Raw genomic sequence first — 22,540 nt, forward strand, 5'->3', positions numbered from 1 at the left:
ACTGCTCAGAAGTCCTCAGGGATGGTGGACAGAAGGACTGTCCCCTCAACATTTGTTGGTGGGTGAAACATTAAACAAACAAACACCACCAAAAAACTATAAGAAAACATAACCTCAAGCTCTGGGTATTTTATATTCTGCCATTGTATCGACTAAATAATTGACCACAATGTTCTGGTTAATTGATAATGAAGATTGTTAAAAGCAGCCATTATTTCTGGGGAATGTGATGATAATAAATCAGTTTTCTTTCTCAGGCAAGCCAGTGACTCTCAGTCTCTCAGCTTTCACATTAACCTCTTTCAGTCATGAACTCTGTTCTCTCAGCACAACAATTCACTTCATCTACTCATGACGGGTCCACATCTGCACCACAACCAGCACAGTTCATGTCCAAGAACACAAACGACATCCAGACAAACAAACGCATCACAACAAACAGCAACTGATACACCACTGTGTTTCTTTCAGTAACATGTCCTCAACCAAGTGGACCTCGACTGAAAAATACTTTTCCTAACATTTTGGGCGTTTAACTGAAGCTGCAAACGACTGCGGCTTGAACTGCAACTGCACACTTTGGACAAAGTCACTGTTTCATCCAATTAGCAAATTCAGCTCTGTGATCCACAACGAACAACCTTCTCGGCTAAATCAAAACATCTTTAAAATGTTCTTTACATTGTCAGAGGACGTTTGACCAAACGCATTTCTGTGGAAAAGTTTAATGTTTTCAGTGCAAAACTGACTTTAAAGCCTCCAGTAAAAACAGCTCAGTGGCTTTGTCCAAGAAGGACCACGTTTGCTCTCATTATCACATGTTAAACTTTATCTGTGCACACAACGCAAACACAAAAACTCATCCTATCATTGTGCTTTCTCCTGTGTAGAGCATGAGGCGTTCTCTCAAACAGCAAAAAACAAGAACACAAATGCAAACGGCACTGAAGGCACATTCTGTGAGGATCCACCTGTAGGAGAAGTCCATCCAGAAGGGAAGATATGAGTCCACAGACTGGACAGCAGGGATTCTGGCATCCCACATATATACGTACATAAAAAAAAAAAAAAAGGTCTCTGAACCTTTTCCACCCAGATATCATCTGTCAGATATCCAGGGATGCAAATGTGGTACAAGTTCAAGTGTCACAGTGGGACTATATGTTAAACTATTAACATGGTCAAACTTTGCATTTTGATGTTCAAATAATGTGAGATACAGGAGAGGAGGAGAAAGGCTGTGTGAGAATACTGGATTTTATCAACATTCAACAACAGGAGCCATCAAAATCTGGTCTGAATGTCTGAAAAATGTAATGTAATGTAAATATAATTAAACTGATATTAAAATGCTAAACCCCTCTCACTATTCACTCTTGTTTTGATTCTTTTTGTCCAAATTGTTTCTTGCCGCAGTGCCCCCTACTGCCAGCTGAGATAAACATTTCTACTTGTGACCTGCAGATGGTAGGCACTTGATGCTGAGAAGCTGCAGGAACTGGATTTGGTGTTCAGATATCGCCAAACAGGGTGCACTTAGACTCTACACTCTGCTACTTTGGGACTCTGATCTCGAGCTCAAGTTTCTCTGGTCAGGCACAGCACTTTGAAATGGTTTGTGATATTATTTACAGCTGCATGAATTTTAAGAAAAAGCTTAAAAGTGGAACATGAGTAGCTGCACTGAGTGTCATTTGATTCACTCTGTGTGGCCCCCATATCTGATGAGTCACAACACCTGTTAAAATACTTTTCTCATAGGCATAAATCTTTATAAAGTAATTTTCACAATAACACATAGTAGTCTTCTGCACGCCAGATGGGTATGTCAGATGGTTATTCGATGCCGTGCTTTTCCCTCTTTGCTTGCTGTGAATGAGGAAATCCTGCTTAGCTTCTTTTCCTCCGCTTAGCTAATATGCTTGAATTCAGTAGATCATCTTATCTAATCTGAGGTCGTAGCCAAAGAGGTGGACTCATGACCCCAGGCTGCCTGGAGACTCATGGCAGTGCAGGGGCAGACAGCCACCACCAGAGACTGCCAGTCACCAGCTGTGACCCCAATGCAGGCAGCCGATACGTTAAAGGTAGCAGGCAGCACAGAGACACTGGGCGTCCACTGGCAGCCGTGTGCATGCATGCATGCCCAATGGACCAACTTCTCTGTGCTGGGAGGAGGGAAGGGCAGCGAGGGCCGTCCAGGGTAAGGCAGTGCGGCTCAGCGGGGTTTACGACACCCCCTCCCCCCAGCGTATGACCGCGCGTCTGTTTGTGGAAATGGCTAAAATGAACCAGCAGCCTTTTTGCACTGCTGACTCATTAAAATTAACACAGCTAAGGCCCTCTTATAAACACATATGAGAATCTTTGATACATTGTTTTTCATCTACATTTTAACGTTGAAGGAACAGACCGAAAATGGAAACAGTCCAGGATAAACTTTTGATTAAAAGAAAATTATTAAAGGGGACATATAGTGCAACACTAGTAATGCTGTGATATCATAGTTGGTCTATCATGTCATCATCATCCAGCATCCAAATAAAAACTAGATTTTCATATTGGTAAAAATACTTCTTTCCCTGTTCTAAAATAGACAACCCACTAAAAATATCAAAACTGCACAATTAAAATATTATTTAAAAATGACTCAAGCACTCTGTTATGGTGAATAAAATAAGAAGCCTTTAATCAACCATGGCAAAAGATATAAATTACCTGGGCCTATGTATTGCAGCCACATAGGCATTATACCCCGATGAAGGCCAATATGGCTGCAATGTGCGGGCCCAAGTAATTTTTATCTGTTTGCTATATTTTATTAAAGGCTTCTCATTTTTTCCCTTAACAGAGTGCCTTCGTCCTTTTTTGTTGGTTTACTGTTCACACCACAACAAAAGAGCACCTGTGGGAAGTTTTATAGGATTAAAGTCTCCCAGTAGCGCCCTCAGCATTTTTTGTTGTATAAAAATGACTCGTTTGCATCCCTGCATCCCAGCACAGAAATCTGAAGTGTGAAAAACCACCAAGTCTGCTCTGATTTCCAGCCGTTCTCTCAGGATCGTCTTCCTGCTTCTCTGCATAGTCTTCCAGTAACATCTGGATTTGCCTTCATTCTTGATCATAAAGAATTGCATTATTGCTCTCCACCGGCTGTGAGTGGATGTGTCAATTCTGTTGTGTGAGCCTGTTGCATAGCTGAGAGGAGTCGACAGCACTGACGGGAACCGATCCTGGACTTGTGATTCTCCCCTCTGTGACCGAAAATGGCCTCTCCTCACAACACAGTGGCATGAGCAGAAGAATCCACTGGTCCTGTGCTCTGGCCATTCCGATGGCGGAAGGACAGCCGGTCTGGACGAACCAGCACCCCGTAGCTCGGCTTACAGTGGAAATAGCGATGGCCTCGAACAGAGCCATCATTCTTTCCTGTAGGGAGAAAACAGGTCAGGCCGAGGATGACAGATTACAGAGTCTTATAAAACACCTTGAGACTGAAGTTCACCATTAACACAGACTCTACATCTTTTTGTTGAGGGAGATGAACTCTTAATGTCAGTCACCAAAACATTAACTCTAGGCTTGCATCTCAGATGTAACTTCTGGCAAATTGTAGCTGAACTTTCAGATATTCTCTTTAATAAAACCCTCCTCTGTACCACTTCATCATGAAGCTGTATAACTGGGGATACAAAACTGAAAAACATGCACTGTGCACAATTTTTCCAATCACAGCCACAGAAGCCTATAACTTCTTCTGGGTTGTCTGGGTGTCTTGGTGGCTTTCCTCACTCTTATCCTTGTTGCACAGTCACTCAGTTTTTGAGAACTGTCTACTCCACACAGATTTACCATAGAGTGTCATACTCTTTGTCTTTCTTCATAACTGATGTAAAAAAAAAGTCTAAGACATATTCGGTGACTTAGAAATGTTCATGTATCCATCCCCTGACTTGTCTGAAGAAAACTGGCAATAAAACTGATTATTTACAGGTATTATACCAAAGCGTTCCATTACTTATGCAAACCCATCATCTCGGCTTTTAGATTTTTAATTCATTTATATGAAGTTGTAGAGATTGCCTTGAGTTTGAGTTTAAGGAAGATAATTGCAGAAATTTTTATATTGAGAAGCCTGATTTAGTTTTTGTATTTGAAACGGCATAACAAATTAAAATGTGTTAAATATCAAGCGGCCAAATATGTTTGGAGGGCACTGTAAATGGCCCCATCCTAATCTCATCACTCATCTTCAACCGCTTATCCGCTATCAGGTCGCAGGGGCAAGAGCTCCAGCAGGGGACCCCAGGCTTCCCTTTCCCACGCCACTGACCACCTCTGCCTGGGGGATCCTAGGCCAGTGTGGAGAGATAATCTTTCCACCTAGCCCTAGGTCTTCCCCGGGTCTCTTCCCAGATGGACGTGCCTGGGACACCTCCCTAGGGAGAAACCCAGGAGACATCCTTACCAGATGTCCGAACCACCTCAGCTGGCTCCTTTCAACGCGAAGGAGCAGCGGCTCTACTCCGAGCTCCCCACGGATGACCGAGGTTCTCACCCTGTTTCTAAGGGAGACGCCACCCACCCTCCTAAGGAAGACCATTTCAGCCGCTTGTACACGCAATCTAGTTCTTTCGGTCATGACCCAACCCTAATGACCATAGGTGAGAGTAGGAACGAAGACTGACAAGTAGATTGAGAGCTTCGCCTTTTGGCTCAGCTCCCTTTTCGTCACAACAGTATGGTAGCGCCAATCCAACACCGCCCTTGCTGCGCCGTATTCCTACTCGGGGTAGGCAATCCATTGGTTTCCTGCTGAGAACCATGGCCTCAGATTTAGAGGTCATTAAATTGCTGAACCACGCAAAAAAAAAAAAAAAAAAAAAAAAAAAAAAAAAAAAGCAAAAAAAAAAAAACAAACAAAAAAACAAACCCACACTGTTCTTGATGCATGTTATGGATTGTGACTGGGGGGCTACAAGTCCATAATCCTGCCTGGGTTTGGGGCTTCACACCACAAAAGCATCTTCTTATTGTAGAAACATGAAATGTGCTTCAGACATCAGCAGAGGGATGTGTCGATGGTTAAGATCTGGACAGGGGACAGTGTCTCCTCCCTCCAAGTTTGCTTCATTTGTATGGACACCGTCTGTCCTCTGTATGGACAGATGGTGGTTTTTGATGCCTTTGGTGAAATCATCAGCGAAATCACTGAGACTGTCTCATCATATGTCACCTTTTGTGCTGACACTGTGATCCCTTCCAAAAGGGTATTTTTGCAAATAAACTGAGTAACTAAAGACCTGCAAACTGCTGACAAAAATAAATCAATAAATCAATCTATCTATCTATCTATCTATATATATATATATATATATTTTTTTTTTTTTTTTTTCCCACTAGTTATCCTCAGAAAAGTAAAAGAAAAGAAGCACTTTTCAGAGAGGTCAGGGTTGAAATTGCTATGGTAAAATCTACATATAAAAAGGAAATAGAAACGCAATAAATGGTGACTCAAGGTCAGCCTGGCAGGGAAAATCAAATCATATGGATTTAAAAAGGAACAGTTTGCAGCATCTGTAAAGCCCTGGTCACACCAAATAATAAAGCCATGAATAATGAGCCACGTATGGATTTGTCAGAAATTTCAGTGATTACTCGAATAATGAGCCACGTATATGATGTTCTTCTGAAGGAATTGCAGGAAACAGATGTTAAAAAAGGCAACAAGGGCTTTCTCAGAGTGGAACCTGCTCTGTTGCATGTAGCCTGTCCTGTCCTCGTAGCCACCAGGTACTCAGATAATGGGCTTCTAACAGCCTCGTACTCACCACTAACATGCCTCTAACATCCTTGTTCGTCCCCGTAGTATCTCGTACACAAATCACCCCACGTTATCTTTACAAAATTTTTAACATCTTGAAATTAGTGCCACGCTCAGAGATGAGCCTCGTTAGCCAAGAGCGACTATTCTCCCACGTTTCTCGAATAAATCCACTCGTACCAAAAGACATGCTACGTGGCTCATTATTCATCGTTCATTATTCAGTGTGACCAGGGGCTTCACGTACAAAGCCTACGTACACACATGTATCAAAAGTGAAATGACCGAGGAAATGTGCAGTGCGTCACGCAAAAATGTTGGCTGGCGTACACACGTTTCTACAGCTATTGCTCCATTGCCGACATGTAGAGGTGATGCTTAATTGCACATCAAAGACACAGTTTTCAATTTCAATTTATTTTCATTTATATAGCGACAAATCACAACAGAGCTGCCTCAAGGCGCTTCATACAAGTAAGGTCTAACCTTACCAACCCCCAGAGCAACAGTGGTAAGGAAAAACTCCCTCTGAGGAAGAAACCTCAAGCAGACCAGACTCAAAGGGGTGACCCTCTGCTTGGGCCATGCTACAAACATAAATCTGACACAGTGATAAACATTTAACACACTCACGTGTTTGCAAATATATCTGTGGGTATAAAAGCACACAGAAAGTGATGTGTAAAATGGCACAGTGGCTCCTTTAGCATCAGAGGACCTTGCAAATGGCGCAATCTGACGTGAGCGTGTATTGAGGGAATGCAAGGATTTACTTCCAAATGAGGATAAGTGGCTCATACACCAATTACCAAGGCCACTGTGACTAGAGTGCTGCACAGAACTGCGGCCCATCCAGAGCGCAATATGATGTGGACCCAGGGGTTGTCTGTGCGCACACACGTTCTGGCATCAGGGGCATTCCAGCGTGAGCTGGCTGATCAGTCAGGTGTGTGCCAGCCAATCTTGCGCACAGCCACCAGCTGTGTGGAACGCAATCATCCGAATGTCACCCAGGTCCATTCCAACATTACAGCGCATTTTGCAGCCGGTTTCCCGAATGTAATCAGAGCTATTAACTGCACACATTTTGCTATGAAGGCACCATCACATGATGAGTTTGTTTCTGTTAATAGGAAACATTTTCATTCCATCAATGTTCAAATCATATGTGATGCACAAATGTGCATGAGGCCCAGGCACAGCCCGTAATGAGGGGGCTGCTTGTGTTTAAATAGTTTATTTGTGTAATTGTTCTGAATGAAAACCAACACAGGCACATTTGGGCATGTGCGCATTCAAATGTTTTTATTGGTATTATTATTAATTTTCATCACATTTTACCAAAACTGGGGCATCTTTACTTTTGACCCCTGTACAAACTGAAAGTGATCTTTCTCACCATTTTACCCGTTTTTATCCCATAACACCACAACATGCAGTCACAGAGAGTCCAAACAATCCCTTTTTGGAATATTTGTGATCAGACAAATAACACGGTATACTTCTCAATGAATGGATCATTTTTAAATATGACCTCTGCATAACCCCTACTTGGCTACAGCTGCCACTCTGGGATGGCAATCATACCTTTTTTCTACTCCCTATAGATTGGTGACAAAAATGCCATGCCAAAGGTTTTGCCACCCTGGGTGGTAGTAACCAACCTATCTGGCCACACAGACTATTGACAAAATATGAAAGCTGCAATTAAAATAAGTGTTTAAAAGTAAACTACCACAAAAATCGGCAGTAAAGTTATATCAGGTGTAAAAAAAGGAAAAAGAACACTCACCTACAGGGGTGTCGAGCTCCACCCCCACCCACACTCCCTTAGCAAACTGTGTGGTTCCCACGTAGCGCACTGTACCCGCCTTACTACTTCCCACGGTAACATATGCCCCGTCTGTCAGCCAGTCAGGCAGAACATTCTCATGGCAACGTTCTTCATCATCCACAAAGGCCTCCAGTCTCTCAAAGCTCTCCTGTCCTCCTGAATTGTCCAGCCTTTGTTCAGAGAGGCGGTTCTCAGCACAGACACTGTTGTGATTGGCTGAGCTGTGGGAGGTGGGTGGAGTGACCACAGCCATTTTGGTACCACACTGAGGAGGAGATGTCACAACATCATTCTGATCAGCTTCCTGCTGCTGAAGGTTTGTGACTGACGTAGTTTCAGCAGCAAGGAGGGAAGAAGAGGAGGAGGAGGGATGGAGAACATCTGACAGGGTAACCGCAGAGACACTGCTGGAGAAGTAGCCACTGGATGATTGGCTGAGGGGACTGAGGGGCGTTGCATCATGCAGGTCATGCACAGGAAGAGAAGGATGCTCTGGAAACTCTGAGAGCTTGTCTTTGGTTGAGGGGCACGGAACAGCAACCTGCAGGAAACCAGTGGTTACCGCAGAAACAGATGGAAGGATGAAGTCATGCAAAAAAAAAAAACACAAAACTCGGCTGTACACAACACAGGGGAGAGCATCGATAATTTCGGGCTGTATTACCCAGTTGATTTACACTGTATTGTCATGGTGACTTGCATCCCTTTCGGGCCTGCGGGGGCTAAAAAGAGGAACCTGAAATGAGACTTGCTCATTGGTTTTCCATTGTATGTGTATTTAAAGTGGAGATAACACCTCAAAAAAATAGGGAAAACTGATATAAGTAGCAAAATATACATATTTTATAGTAAGTTGAAAGTAATTATACTCATTATCACTGAAAAATAAAGTTTGTACAGCTTCTCAAAAGTATGTTAATTGGACAGCACGCTTTCAGCGCGCCTTCAGCGGTCACATGATGCCGTGACGACACAGGTTGGAGAGTCCCGTCTTTGTCTGTTCGATCGACAACAGGAATAGATGGACCTCAGACTGACGAGATCGAGAACTTTTCTGACTCCTCTTCAAGTGTGGATTATTTCTGACTCGGATCCTGAGGATGTTGCAGCAGTGATTAGACACTATATACTGGAGCCGCATCTTTCGGACGAACATTAAAACCAGGAGTATTCTGGCAGCGAAAATAATGCCGACGGTGTTTATGGTGGAGCCATATACATGTATACATGTATATGCCGTGTATACATGCCGTTGCCGTGTTTATGCCGCCGTGTATACATGCCGTTGCCGTGTTTACGCCGCCGTGTTTTCATGCCGCTGCCGTGTTTACACCGCCGTGTATACATGCCGCTGCCGTGTTTTCATGCCGCTGCCGTGTTTACGCCGTCGTGTTTTCATGCCGCCGTCGTGTTTACGCCGCCGTGTTAACATGCCGCTGCCCTGTTTTCATGCCGCCGCCGTGTTTACATGCCGCTGCCGTGTTTACATGCTGCCGTGTTTACGCCGCCACGTTTACATGCCGCTGCCGTGTTTACGCTGCCGTGTTTTCATGCCGCTGCCGTGTTTTCATGCCGCTGCCGTGTTTACGCCGCCGTGTTTTCATGCCGCTGCGGTGTTTACATGCTGTTGCCGTGTTTTCATGCCGCCGTCATGTTTACATGCTGCAAGATTAGTGTGAACATATTATTTGGGGTTGACATTTTATGTGTTCCTGTGAGCAGTGAGAACATGGAGACGGTAGAGGAAAGTGTCTGCTGTCTGGAGCAAATGCGGGTGTGCGAGCGGAGGGAGCGGCAGCTGGACATTTCGTGCATCACACAACACCGCAGCTTTCGATCAATCTGCCTCGACTTGAAAAAGCTAAAACCTTTCGCCCTTGTGTTTGTGCAGTATGCTGCTACACACTGGTCAGGCATATCGACAAACAAGTCCCTGAGAGCTGTGTTTAATCAAAGTTTCTGCCGCTAAAACAAAGTGTAAACAACGGCCATCAGGTGCGCGAGCCGATACGGTCTACAGCCTGTGACGTATTTTCAGCTTGGTGCTCAGTGGGAAGCTGTTCCGGGGGCGTGCAATTTTTCAGTGGCGGGACGTTCAAATGTTATATATAACGGGAGAACTGCGTCCATTTTCCCAAAACGCTTAGGTTGACCGAATTATATAACCTTTGTTACATGTAATAAGATTATGTTGTCTTTAAGTGTCATATCCACTTTAAGTTCTCAGTGAAATATGAGCAGGTATCTCACTTTGTATGAAAAGCAACTGAACCGAGCAACGTTGGCATTTCACTGTAATTAGCTTTGCTGCAAAGGCGAAAAAGTCTTTCTATAGCTTCAAACGGAAGGTGCAATTTCAATCAAATATGGTGGACTAAAGTCTTTGAACAAATGTTCTTACAGGCTGCATTAGGAGCAGCATGTTGCAAACATGTCAGTCACAAAGGTTGGCTGAAAACGTATGCCTCCAACACAGTTATTTCAATAACAAGCAAGATACATAAGTGAAACTGGTACGAGAAGAATTACTGACTTATTGAGTACTGAGCACCAAAAGGTTTTTAACTGTAACTTCAGGCATTTGCAGAATCACCTTCAATGTAACACATACACACAGCAGTCGGTAAATAAAAATGGCGACGTACATGGAACAATGTGACGTTACTGAATTCCTGGGCACCTGTGGACATTCATCAAGGAATGAGTGTTTCCTTAGCAACGCCTGTGTGGTTGTCAGTACAGTCAGGGTGTGGGAGTTGTTTGAAAGGCAAAAATACAGCCACAATGAATCTGCATGATGAGGCCCATAGGGGGCGCCCCATAGCAGCCACAGACACACAGCATCAAGTCTGGGTAATGAGCGGATTCCTTGCAATACAGTGTCAAGCAGAAACGCATCACCAAAATGATTTGGATTTCAAAACAGCTGCTCTGTCACACTATTCATGATTTGCTCGACTACAGTTAAGTGTGCACACAATTGTTGCCATGGATGCTGTTTCACCAAAAGCAAGGTGTATCGGGAACGTGTGACTCGACAGGAAGCAAATGCTTTTCTCCACCAGTTGCTGGAGTACAGACATATGGACTCACCTTGCCTGAAAAAAGTTCTCCCATCAGCAGAAAAAGTATTGATAAGCAATTTTTTTGGGACTGCAATTGTGGACTCCTCAGAATTTCTGGAAAATGGCAATGCTGTCAACTCTAACTGATATGTGGACACTGCAAATGGTGCGCACACTTGAAGTGGATGCATCCTGGAAAAGATGCAATTCTTCCTTGTGGCAATGCTCATCCACACGAGTCGACAAACACAGGAAGGATTGCAGAGGCTCAAATCTTATCATACCCACTGTACAGTCTGGATCTCACACTGTTTTAGTTTTTTTTGGTTTTTGTTTTCCTCAGCTGGAAGAACACCTGAAGGGAAACTGTTGCACTGATAACGCAGAGGCGCAAGTAGCGACTGCAGAGAGAAGACACCTGATTTTTTTTTCACCAGCGGGATGCAACAACATGTCCAGCGTTTGTGTCAGCGTGCGGAAATGGAAGGTGACTCCTTGGAAAAGTAACTACCCTGCCTGAGATTCATGCGAGTATCTTCCTTATTATTGAAATAATCGTGTAGGGGGCAAAACGTTTCAGCCGACCCTGCTATAATGTTTGAGAGTTTCATTGGCTCTTACTTTCAGTGATACAAGTCAAAATTGCAACACTTCTAAAAATTTGGCTCTGTGGCTTGGCTGATACCATGTTGGACCAAATATGTGAGAAAAATATCTTGTGAAGACTTTTTTTTAAGAAAATGTTTTTATTTGAAAATAATGCTTATCAAAGAACAACGAGAGCAAACAACAGGGTGGATTACATAATGCAGTCATGCAATCTAGTTCGCAGAGTGTGTGAATTGGTCTAGTTTGACTCCTCAGATCATTAGATTGCCATGTTAGTTCTCCAAAGGTGGAAAAAAGCTTTAAATTCCATCAGCTATTAAGTGATTTCAAAAACTTAGAACCAGTGGTGGGCACAGTTCTGTTAATCTGCTAACCGCTAATTAGCAAAGCTAACTTTTTTGTTAGCAGATTAGGTTTTCAGCTAATTTTGAAAACCATCAGCGGGCCCCTTAGCTTCTGCTAATTTTAGGTCCGATAACTTTCACTCCGCTAACTTTTTTTTTTTTTTTTTGCTGGCTTAGTAAATCAAAATCATACATTTTAGTACTTACCTGTTGCATGTCTTGCAATAGTCAGACAGCTGTGAGCTCAGCCAACTGCTGTTGCCCCAAAGGAAGGAAGAAAAAAATAATTTATTTCAACATGCAAAAAGACGGTCAATGTGGAGGAGACATGAAGTGCATCTGTTATTTTTACAGAGAGAAAATTTCACACATATGACATATCTTTTAAAGGAATGCGCTAAATTCTGAAGGTTTGTGCTTTTAACAAACACATATGCCAAAAGGCATTATGGGAAAAATGAGTCTCCTTCACTGGGTGCCAGTTTATTAAAACCAACACACAAGTTACTCTAACGTGTGTGTTGTTTACAAATAAATGTGTATTTGAAATATGTCATTTTTTCATTTGTAAAAAATGGCAAACTAACGATTTATACTAAATTAAAATAGCAGTTTGCTAACTACTGATGGACAGCTGCATCTGGCTGCTAAACTGCATGGTGCCCTCATGTGGCTGTGTCCAGTAGTGATTTCATCTCATATTAAAAAACAACATACATTTTACAGTAACTTGTGTGATGGTTTTAATAAACCGGCAACCAGTGAAGGAGACTCTTTTACCATAATGCCTTTCGCACGTGTCTGTTTAAAGCACAAACCTTCACTATTTAGCGCATTCCTTTAAATATGATATTTTCTCTCTGTAAAAATGACAGAGGTACCGTTAATATCAATAACTGTCTGGAATTAGCTGTTTATGAGTAAAACCATAAATGAAAAGTGTGTTGCGCTTCATGTCTCCTCCACACTGACCGTCTTTCTGCACTTTTTTCCCTCTTTCTTCCTTTGGGGTAACAGCAGCTGGTTTGTTCCTCTCTCTTCTGCTGAGGAAAGCCTAAGTTCACAGCCGTCTGACTGCATAAGACAGAAAGTCTGGCTCATTGTTCGTTTTTTGGGTTTGTGATCATGTTTGATATTACTCAGAAGCCTCGGCGGTGCTTAAACTTGAAACTGGCTTATCAGTAGCCGACAGTACTAAAAGTTAGCGGTTAGCTGTAACTTCTACCAAAATTTTTCACGGTTTATCAGTTTAGCGTTATAAAAGCTAACTTTCCAGTTAGTGGATTAGCGGTTATCAAAGCTAACTTAGAAATAGCTAGCTTAGAAATATTACAAAGTCACAACAATAAAGGTGACTTTAAAGGGATGTCATGGGGGCAAGCAACTGAAAAGTTTTTGACTGAACATTTTCTGTGAGTGGACGGCCAAGCACCGAAGGCGCAAGGTCCCCTCGGGGGACCCAGGGTATGACACCCCAGGAAATTTTGAAAAAATTGTGCAATTTGGTGCATTCTGAGAGCACTTTGGTCAGTTTTTCTTGGTTTAAAACACAGTGGTATTTGACCCTTATACTGGAACAAAATATGGCTAAAGTAAGTCTTGATTTCATTAAAATTTATTTACTATCTTGCATGTATTGTCTGTAATACGTTTCCACAAACAGATTGACTGTCTGCATTAACTGACTTTAATTCTGCTTTCATTGTTTTCATTTTACATTTATCAACTTCTAAGTGTGTCTTATAAAACAAGTCAGTTTCTCCTTTTAGTAAATAATACACTTAAAGACATAATAACTACTGGCAATGAAGTCTTTTGCCACTTGAAAGTAATTTAAAACTGATAAAATATTAAAAAAAAATGTAATAAAAAAAAGACCATCATCAGATTAATACCACATATTAATGCTAATTACCACCACCAGACCAATTAAATTCTAAATAAAGCATTGTGAAATGCCATCACTAGAATGCAGCGCTTGCAAATGTCACCAGTTGTAATATAAATAATAAAAATCATAACCATTGAATATATCTGTATAGTATTTAGCACAGTCTTTTAATTTGACCTCAAAATATATCTCGTCATTTTTAAATCGTTCTTCTATTAAAGAGTAAAACCTGAAGAAAATCAATTGTAAGGCCTGAAAGAAGTTTCTGTAGGAAATATTGTAGCCATAAGGTCAAGTGAGAGAGAAAGTGTTGGCTTTTAAAATACTTGAAAAACACTGGACTCATTGAGAGGATTTAGTGCTGCTACAAAGGACTGATGGCATCAATGCAACAATAAGGATGTCAGCTGCCATTAAACGCCACAGAAGAAGAGAGGGGTACGCTTGATTTACTACACAGGGAAATGTTTTGAGAGGAGTGCGTTTTTTTTTTGTCAAAATAAAGGTGTAATATATATGTAAATTTTGATGGAAAGCTGTATACAAACTAAGGTTTTGCACTCATGGGATGGCTGAAATTCAGTGTTTCACAGTTGTGAAATCTCTCGCCGTCTGACCGTCCATGACTCACACGAGAAATCGTTTCAGCAGAGTTCCAGTTTAGGGCACAATGTAAACACACCTCATGAAGCGTGGACAACAAAACAACATCGGGGCACAGCAGAAGTTCATCACAGGTGCTACACCTCCTCTAGATAACCCTCTCAACTTGAGAGAACATGCCATCATAATCGCTCGTGAACTCGCTGAATCGGCACCATTCACATCCCCGCTTTGCCATTGTTTACATCGGCTGTGAGACAGCAGAACTTTGCTGGCACTGCAGTTTAGAATTTAGACAGCTGCCAGGGGGATTGTGGGAAACTATGAAACACCGAATAAAGATAAAACAATCTATTAAAATTTGAATTAAGACCAATAATCAATGCTGGAACCAAATGTTGTGGAAACTTTCAAATCAAACAAAAATCTGACAGGTTATAAACAGTGATGCCACAGTTACTTTGAAAAAGTAATCAAATTACTGATTACTCCTTGAAAAAGTAACTTAGTTACTTTACTGATTACTCAGTTTTAAAAGTAACTTAGATTACAAGTTAATTAGTTATTTTCAGCAGCTGCCGACAACACCCCTGCCACCTCAACATGAAAATGATAACCCACTTTGCCAGTACTCACTTTATAGTCACCCTTTATTGACTTCAATGAACATAAATACTTGTTTTAAAAAATATAAAATAAAGACATCCTTCTTGGCCTCATATTTAACTGCTGACAGCACTGTAATGGTAAAACTTACAATTTCTAACCTACATTATTTATAAATGTAACTATTAAACTCTGTAACATTTTTCTAACATTTAAATTCTTTCTAAACATTTTAGCTGTTGAAATTATTATTATTATAAGTAGCAGTAGTAATAGTATGAAAAATGTATTCAAAAGTGGACTTGTAATCTAGGGCTGTTGTGGGGAGCCCCCCGCCCGCACTCCCAATGGATTCGCCCATGGTTTGCTGTTTGAGCAGAAGAATGGATAACGTTTATTTATACAGAAAACATGACTAGACTGACAGGTAAGAAAGTTTTTATCAGTGTTTTATGTCATGTCGTCCTCAGAAAGACTTGGGTGCGTTTGGGTGGGGGGGAAAGGGTTAGTATGTGTGCATCACGGATCAGTTTTTTAACGACGAAACGCACACAGCGGCACAGAGTCTTAAAGACAAAAAAGTGTAAAAATATTGTAAAACCATACCATAGCTCTGAGCGTCACCGCGCTTTGAGAGACAACTGTTTTTCAACTAGGAGCTGAGCTGCACAGTGGATGCGGCTCAGTACAACAGCTTGCTGTAAGAGCTAAGTGGGTAGTTCAGACCTCCCTGTGCATCTTGTTGGGACACCTGTTTTAAAGCTGTGATCGACTCACAATACGAAAATAATAGTAACGCACACTGACTCAGAGAAATAAATTTAATTTGATTACTGATGTGGAAAGATTAACGTGTTAGATTACTCGTTACTGAAAAAGCGGTCAGATTAGAGTAATGCGTTACCAGCATCACTGGTTATAAATAATATAAGAGAACAAAAACAGGGTGTGTAACATGGAGGAGGACAAAGAATTCTCACCCCCTCGGCCTTCACTCGAGTGTCGTCCCCTCCTGATGACATCACGACACGTGGCACATGATGCTGGTAACATCAAATAAGATCATGCATGTGGAAAAAAGAGAGCAAATGTGTCTGTATTTGCTACATTACATTACATTTATGCCACTTTCCTCAGAACTGTTATTTGACCAGTTTCACAATTTAATGCACCACCTATCGATCGGTTGAGCTTCCTATGCATTTACTGTGTACAAAAAGCATACAAAAATTCACAGCTGCTATTCCACACAATTATTTAGCCAATTTTCATACTTTTCTGATAAATTCATGAATTGGCTTGACTTAAATATGTGGGTTCTGTAAATGAACGAAAAACTTATTTGGGACAAAGAACTGCAGACCTGCTGATTTTGTGATGTAGGTCTCAACTCCTTCTTGTCATCCCGAACTGGAAACAGAGACTTGAGCAGTTTGGGCATCTGTGGAACCAGCGCCTTCACTGAAAGATAAGAGGCAGCAAGAAGTCCTGAATGTCCTAGGGAGGGGGGCATTGGAAAGGAAACAAACAAAAAAGCAAGGAAACAAAAAGGAGATGTAGGAGGTAGAGGTGTGAAAGCTGAAGACAAAGTTGAAAGCCAGTCTAGAAAATGGCAAAAATGCCAACATTGTGGTAAGTTCACATCAAATAAGCAAAGCAGTTACGTGGAAAATTTAGCTTAATGGAAAGACAGTAAATGATTGTGCAACCAGGATGGCCAAACTGGAATAAACTCGAATTACTTCATCAGCTGCAAAAAGAGATGGAAGGTGCAGCAATGGGCTGAAAACAGCACAGCACAAAAACCGATGTGGAAAAACAGGAAGAGGACAATAAGAGGAGCAGGTGACTGAGACAAGGACCATGAAGTAGGGAGCTGGAGAAGGGTTACCTTGCTCTGGTTCTTGGTTCTGCGGAGGGGTCACAGCAAAAGGTGATTGAGATGAAGAGGTGGAGTAGATAGGAGGAGAGGAGGCAGGACGGGGGAGGCTACGAGAAAACTGAGAAGACATGAAGACATCCTGCTGACTCTCCCATCGGCCCTGAGAAACAGCACAAATAAACAGTCACACATCCTCCAGTCCCTTCAAATCAGTAATACAAATTGTCGGGGATCACAGAAGGACACCCCTATGCTAAATACGAATGAAACTGGTCAACTGGTTCCTGAGATATTGCACTAACAAGGGTGGCAATGAGAATATCTTGAATGTCTTGCTGTGACTTTGAAATTGACCCCAATGTCACCATAACTGACTGATGTTGGGGGATCGCCCAAGCGCACCCTTATGCTAAATATGAATGAAACTGGTCAACTGGTTCTTGAGATACTGCACTAACAAGTGAAAACGGACAGATGGACATACTGATTGTCCTGTGTTTCATACCGGGGGATAAAAATAAATAAATGAACTCAATGCGTTCAGTACTTTAACATTTCCCATAGTCCCTCTGGCAGCCCCCTGCATTTCCCAGAATGTACTGCGGCGCCAGCAGAGTTCAGGCATCTCACAACGCATGTAAACAATGGCTAGCCAGAATGTGGATGGCGTTGATCCAGCAAGTTCACAGGCTATTATCATGATGACACATTCTCCCAAGATGAGAGGGTTATCTAGAGGAGGTGTAGCACCTGTGATGGCCTTCTGCCATTCCCCAAATGTTGTTTTATTGTCCATACTTCACGAGGTTTGTTTACACTGTGCCCTGAACCGGAACTCAGCTGAAACCGACCGCTCGCTTGAGTCATGGACCGAAGACGGCACAAGATTCACATCTACGAAACTTCAGCAAACTTCAGACCTTCAAACTTAAACTAAATTACATACACTTAAACAACCCAGTTATCCCAACACAAATGTCTGTACACTGCTGTCATCATCACTACAGACACACGTGTGCATGACACAGTGACAATAAATGTCAGCAGTTAATAGAACATTTCACTCAATAGCTATATTTCTGACTCAGACTGGTTTCTTTTCATACAGTACCTTCTCGTCCAGCAGGCAGGTAGAGGACAGGTCTTGTCTACTTCCAAATAGCTGAAAGTGGACATATTGGTAAAGAGTATGAGCATCACAATATAGTGCACCATTCCACAGCAGAGTACTGCATGAGGACTATACCCTGTGAACAGAAGGAGAACTTAGGCTCCGCCTGTTGCTCCTCCCTTTAGCAGCCAGCTGCTCCTTCACGGCCACCTCCTAAAAAACGAGATATTTGTCAGATAGCGATCAAAGTATAAAACCTCTGTATTCTGCCAAGTTTGTCATGTTGGACCATGTGCACAGTCAAACCTCAAAGATGCTGCACGCACCTGTCTGAGTCTATCCAGAGTGAGGATGTTCTCCAGACTAAGGACACTACGGAGGTACTTCTCAATGGCAGCTTCATTGTCAGCGGACTGGCTGTTGTGGGCGCTGGCAGCAAGCCGGGCCAGCATCTCTCTGTCCTCTGAACCAGGTGCATCCTGATGAGACTTACTCTCAGTAATCGGCTACACTCAAGAATTCTTTAGAAACAGATTCTGTACCTGATACCTTACACTGGCCAAGTCATCAGTAACTGATGACAACCTGAACAGAAAACTTGGTCAATCTGGACTTTGCTGCCTTACCCCAGGGATGTTGGAAACCACCTCAAAGGTCACCCCGGAACCAGGTATAGTGCTGCGGGACGAAATCCTTTTGAGCAAGTTGTGGGCAAAACCCTGGCGACCTGGATTAACACTGACACAGATTCTTTTCCTCAGGACCAGCTGCATGTCGGCAGGGTGGCTAAGCTGAACCACCACTCGAACAGTTAGGTACACCCGCTGCTCGGGCCACATCCCTCCACGACTAAGCTGGGGACACTCATGGACAGTGGAGTCCCATGATGCTTCTGCCTTCACCTGGGAGTCAATAATTGCCACTGCTGGTAAAGTGATTCTTCAAATGGATGTAAAGTTTTTCACACAAAACTGCTACATCTCACCTCTCCATCACAGTGTCTGACAATTTGAAGATCAAAGAAATCATCTTCATCCTCTCCACTTAAGGTCGCATCCCAACCTCCAGCCTCAGGAAGCTCAAACTGGTCTGGAAAACTAAGATCATCAACTAGGGAAACAAAACATGAACAAGCAAAGTTTTAATTAAAATGTAGTTGTAGTTTAATTAAAATGTATAGTTGTGTTAAAAATAACAGCAGTGTGTTTTAAAAAGTGAGTTAAGCCGAAAATCCTTGTAATAGCTTCTACTTCCATACACACACATGTATTGGGAACGCTGCACATTCTATTCCAAATCTAAATATGAAGAAAAGCTGATCAAATCTGTTATTACTTTACAGACAGAGAAGAAAAAGTAATTTTACGCTTTTCAAAAAATAGCAGTGTCTACATTTGCTTGAGGATTTATCTTTCCTGTGAATCACTGAAGTAATATTTAGTTGTATAACCACTGTTTCAAGTATTTTGATGTATTCAAACTGATCCATGATCCCTGGTATGTGATAAACAGGCTGGACACCAGAGTATGAAAAACATCCCCATATCATGATGCTTGCTCCACCATGCTTCACATTGAGTCTTTGTCATTGTGGCTATTTTTTGATCCATTTCAATGGTCTTCCTGGTTTTGGTTGCCATTTAAAAGCATTTGAGACCATTTAAGCTGAGCAGTCTATCATTTTCTTCACTTCTGTATATGTTTCCCCCTCTCCAATCAACGTTTTAATCATAGTAGGCTATTATTCTGAACAATGTCTGAAACAACCCCTTTTACTCAGTTTTTTCAGAGAGAAATGCACAACTCGCATGTACAACATTTGCTGCCCTTGCTCTTAAATAATGGCCACCTGTAAGGGTGCAATAAGGGTCACAGAAAGAAAACTGCAGACACCTTCTTCACTCTCTATAAAGTCATAACAAATTTGATAATTTTTTCTTCATGTATTGATTTGGAATAGAATGTGCAGTGTGCCCAATGCATTTGTGTTTATGGAAATAAAAGCTGGAACTGTATTACCAATACCCCAGAACAAGCACACAGGCAACTTGTTTTGAAAAAACATCCTCAGGTGTTTTTTGATTGTAGGAATAAACGTCAATCACACCAGACCTAGAGTGCATCCGAAAAGTATTCACAGCACTTCATTTTTTTTCTACATTTTGTTATGTTACAGTCCTATTCCTAAATAGACTAAATTATTTTTTCTCTTCAAAATTCTACACACAATACCCCATAATGGCAACATGAAAAGTTCTTTATTAATTTTTTGCAAATTTATTAAAAATAAAAAACTAAGAAATCACATATACATAAGTATTCACACCCTTTGGTCATTACATTTTTGATGTACCTTTGGCAGCAATTACAGCCTCAAGTCTTCTTGAATATGATGCACCAAGCTTGGCGCACCTGTCTTTAAGCAGGTTTGCTGATTCCTCTTTGCAGCACCTCTCAAGCTCCATCAGGTTGGATGGAAAGAGTTGGTGCACAGCCACTTTCACATCACTCCAGAGATGTTCAGTCAGATTGAGGCCTGGCTCTGTATAGGCCACTCAATGACATTCACAGAGTTGCCCTGAAGCCAATCCTGTGATATCTTGGCTGTGTGCTTAGGGTCATTGCCCGGCTGAAAGATGAACCATCACCCCATCTTGAGGTCAAGAACGCTCTGAAGTAGGTTTTCATCCAGGATGTCTCTGTAGATTTCTGCATTAATCTTTCCCTGAATCCTGACTAGTTTCCCAGTCCCTGCCACTGAAAAACATCCCCACAGCATGATGCTGCCACCACTATGCTTCACTGTAGGGATGGTGCCTGGTTTCCTCCAAACATAATACCTGGCATTTACACCAAAGAGTTCAATCATTGTCTCATCGCACCTGAGAATTTTGTTTCTCACGGTCTGAGAGTCCTTCAGGTGCCTTTTGTCAAACTCCAGGTGAGCTGCCATGTGCCTTTCACAAAGGAGTGGCATCTGTCTGGCCACTCTACCATACAGACTGACTGGTGGATTACTGCAGAGATGCTTGTCCTTCTGGAAGGTTGTTCTCTCTCCACAGAGGAATGCTAGAGCTCTGACAGAGTGACCATCAGGTTCTTGGTCACCTCCCTGACTAAGGCCCTGATCGCTCAGTTTAGATGGGCAGCCAGCTCTAAGAAGAGTTGACGCCCAACATTATCCATCTAATCTCTGTTTTACATCGATGGCTAAACTTGTAGATTAGCTGTTTTATGTTAATCCACGAGTTTCATGGTCATAGCGGCTTTGTGAGTGCTGCTGCGAAGAAACACCTCTAATGCGCGACAGTTTTGTTTACTTTTTTCCGTCTGCCACAAACATGGCCGAGTCCGCCACAGCAGAGGAGAAGTGCTCCGACCTTGACATCCGTAAACATCGCCAATGGATTATTCCGATCCCGGAATACCTGCTTCCATTGCAAGTCTCTCCTTCCTTCCTTCTTTATCAAGTGGTGGTACACAGTAGCCGGCTCTTTTGAGGTAAGACACTTAAGTTTTGTCAAATAAAATAATATTAGCCTCCTCTGTACCAGGCTAATACGTTTACTCCGGTAGCACAAAACTTTAACTGACTAAGCGCATTGTGCAACAACCAACGTCAAATAATGAGTCGACTAAATGAGTTTAGCTGACTAAATAAAATTACACTGCTTTATGAAACCGAGCCCTGGTGGAGCCAAACCATTTACGAATGATGAAGGCCACTGTGGTCAATGGGACCTTCAAAGCAGCAGAAATGTTTCTCCTTCTCGAGATGATGCCTCAAGACAATCCTGTCTCGGAGGTCTACAGACAATTCCTTTGTCTTCCTTCTTGGCTTGTGCTCTGACATGCACTGTCAACTGGGGGACCTTATAGATACACAGGTGTGTGACTTTCCAAATTATGTCCAATCAAATGAATTTACCCCATGTGGGCTCCAATTAAGCTGTTGAAGCCTCTCAAGGATGATCAGTGGAAACAGGATGCACCTCAGCTCAATTGTGACTTTCATGGCAAAGGCTATGAATACTTACGTACATGTGATTTTGTAGTTCATTTTTTTTTATTTTTAATAAATCTGCAAAAATCTAAAAAACAAAACAAAACATGCACAAAACCTTTTTCACATTGTCATTACGGGGTATTGTGTGTGTAGAAATTTGAGGGGGGAAAAAATATATTTCATCCATTTTGGAATAAGGATATAACATAAAATGTGGAAAAAGTGAGGTGCTGGGAACTTTCCGGATGCACTGTAGGGTTCCGTCCATGTTAAAATAGGCCGTGTGCACAATGGATGCTAATAAAGTCCTTTACAAATGCAAGATAAGAATAAAAAGTTGAAATTGTACTGTAATAAGAAAATGTGAAATCATCAGTCACAAAAAGCTTAAATATTATGCAATGCTATAATACCCTCAGTCGTATGAGCACTGTCTTCTTTATAAGCTGCAGCTGTTTAATTGGTGTCCCAATGCAAATTACATACGAGGTCTGTTAGAAAAGTATCCGACCTTTTTATTTTTTGCAAAAACCTGATGGATTTGAATCACGTGTGCTTGCATGAGCCAACCTTGAACCTTTGTGCGCATGCGTGAATTTTTTCGATTGTGTCATTTGCTTGTAAGCAGCCTTTGTGTGAGGACGGGTGTAGTGTAGTCTCTCGTCGGATTTTCTTTGCAAGGAAAATGGTGGAACGACTGGAACAGCGCAACTGCATCAAATTTTGCCTGAAACTGGGCGACAGCCAGGTGGAAACCATTCGGAT

The 22,540-nt window shown here is 42.0% G+C and overlaps 1 protein-coding gene and 1 long non-coding RNA gene across 2 annotated transcripts in view; both read right to left on the minus strand.

Annotated features, from left to right (window-relative positions):
• Positions 1–214: 214 nt before the first annotated feature.
• On the minus strand, positions 215–2,509 carry LOC117523027. Its single transcript, XR_004564389.1, has 2 exons — positions 1,739–2,509; positions 215–1,422 (listed from the first exon to the last, which is right to left on the minus strand). It is a non-coding gene; the product is annotated as an uncharacterized LOC117523027 (long non-coding RNA).
• A 353-nt stretch (positions 2,510–2,862) lies between these two features.
• LOC117503402 (kinesin-like protein KIF13B) overlaps positions 2,863–22,540 on the minus strand; it is a 126,599-nt gene continuing 106,921 nt past the window's right edge. The window contains exons 22-31 of the mRNA XM_034162619.1: positions 18,755–18,879; positions 18,396–18,671; positions 18,096–18,248; positions 17,905–17,982; positions 17,770–17,820; positions 16,668–16,818; positions 16,140–16,273; positions 15,757–15,819; positions 7,617–8,199; positions 2,863–3,429 (exon numbers count right to left, since the gene is read on the minus strand). Coding sequence (XP_034018510.1) covers positions 3,278–3,429; positions 7,617–8,199; positions 15,757–15,819; positions 16,140–16,273; positions 16,668–16,818; positions 17,770–17,820; positions 17,905–17,982; positions 18,096–18,248; positions 18,396–18,671; positions 18,755–18,879 — 1,766 coding nt within the window. The 3' untranslated portion in view covers positions 2,863–3,277. The remainder of the gene's footprint in view (positions 3,430–7,616; positions 8,200–15,756; positions 15,820–16,139; positions 16,274–16,667; positions 16,819–17,769; positions 17,821–17,904; positions 17,983–18,095; positions 18,249–18,395; positions 18,672–18,754; positions 18,880–22,540) is intronic.

The sequence above is a fragment of the Thalassophryne amazonica genome, chromosome 2 (genome assembly GCF_902500255.1).
Source record: "Thalassophryne amazonica chromosome 2, fThaAma1.1, whole genome shotgun sequence".
NCBI classification, from domain to species: domain Eukaryota; kingdom Metazoa; phylum Chordata; class Actinopteri; order Batrachoidiformes; family Batrachoididae; genus Thalassophryne; species Thalassophryne amazonica.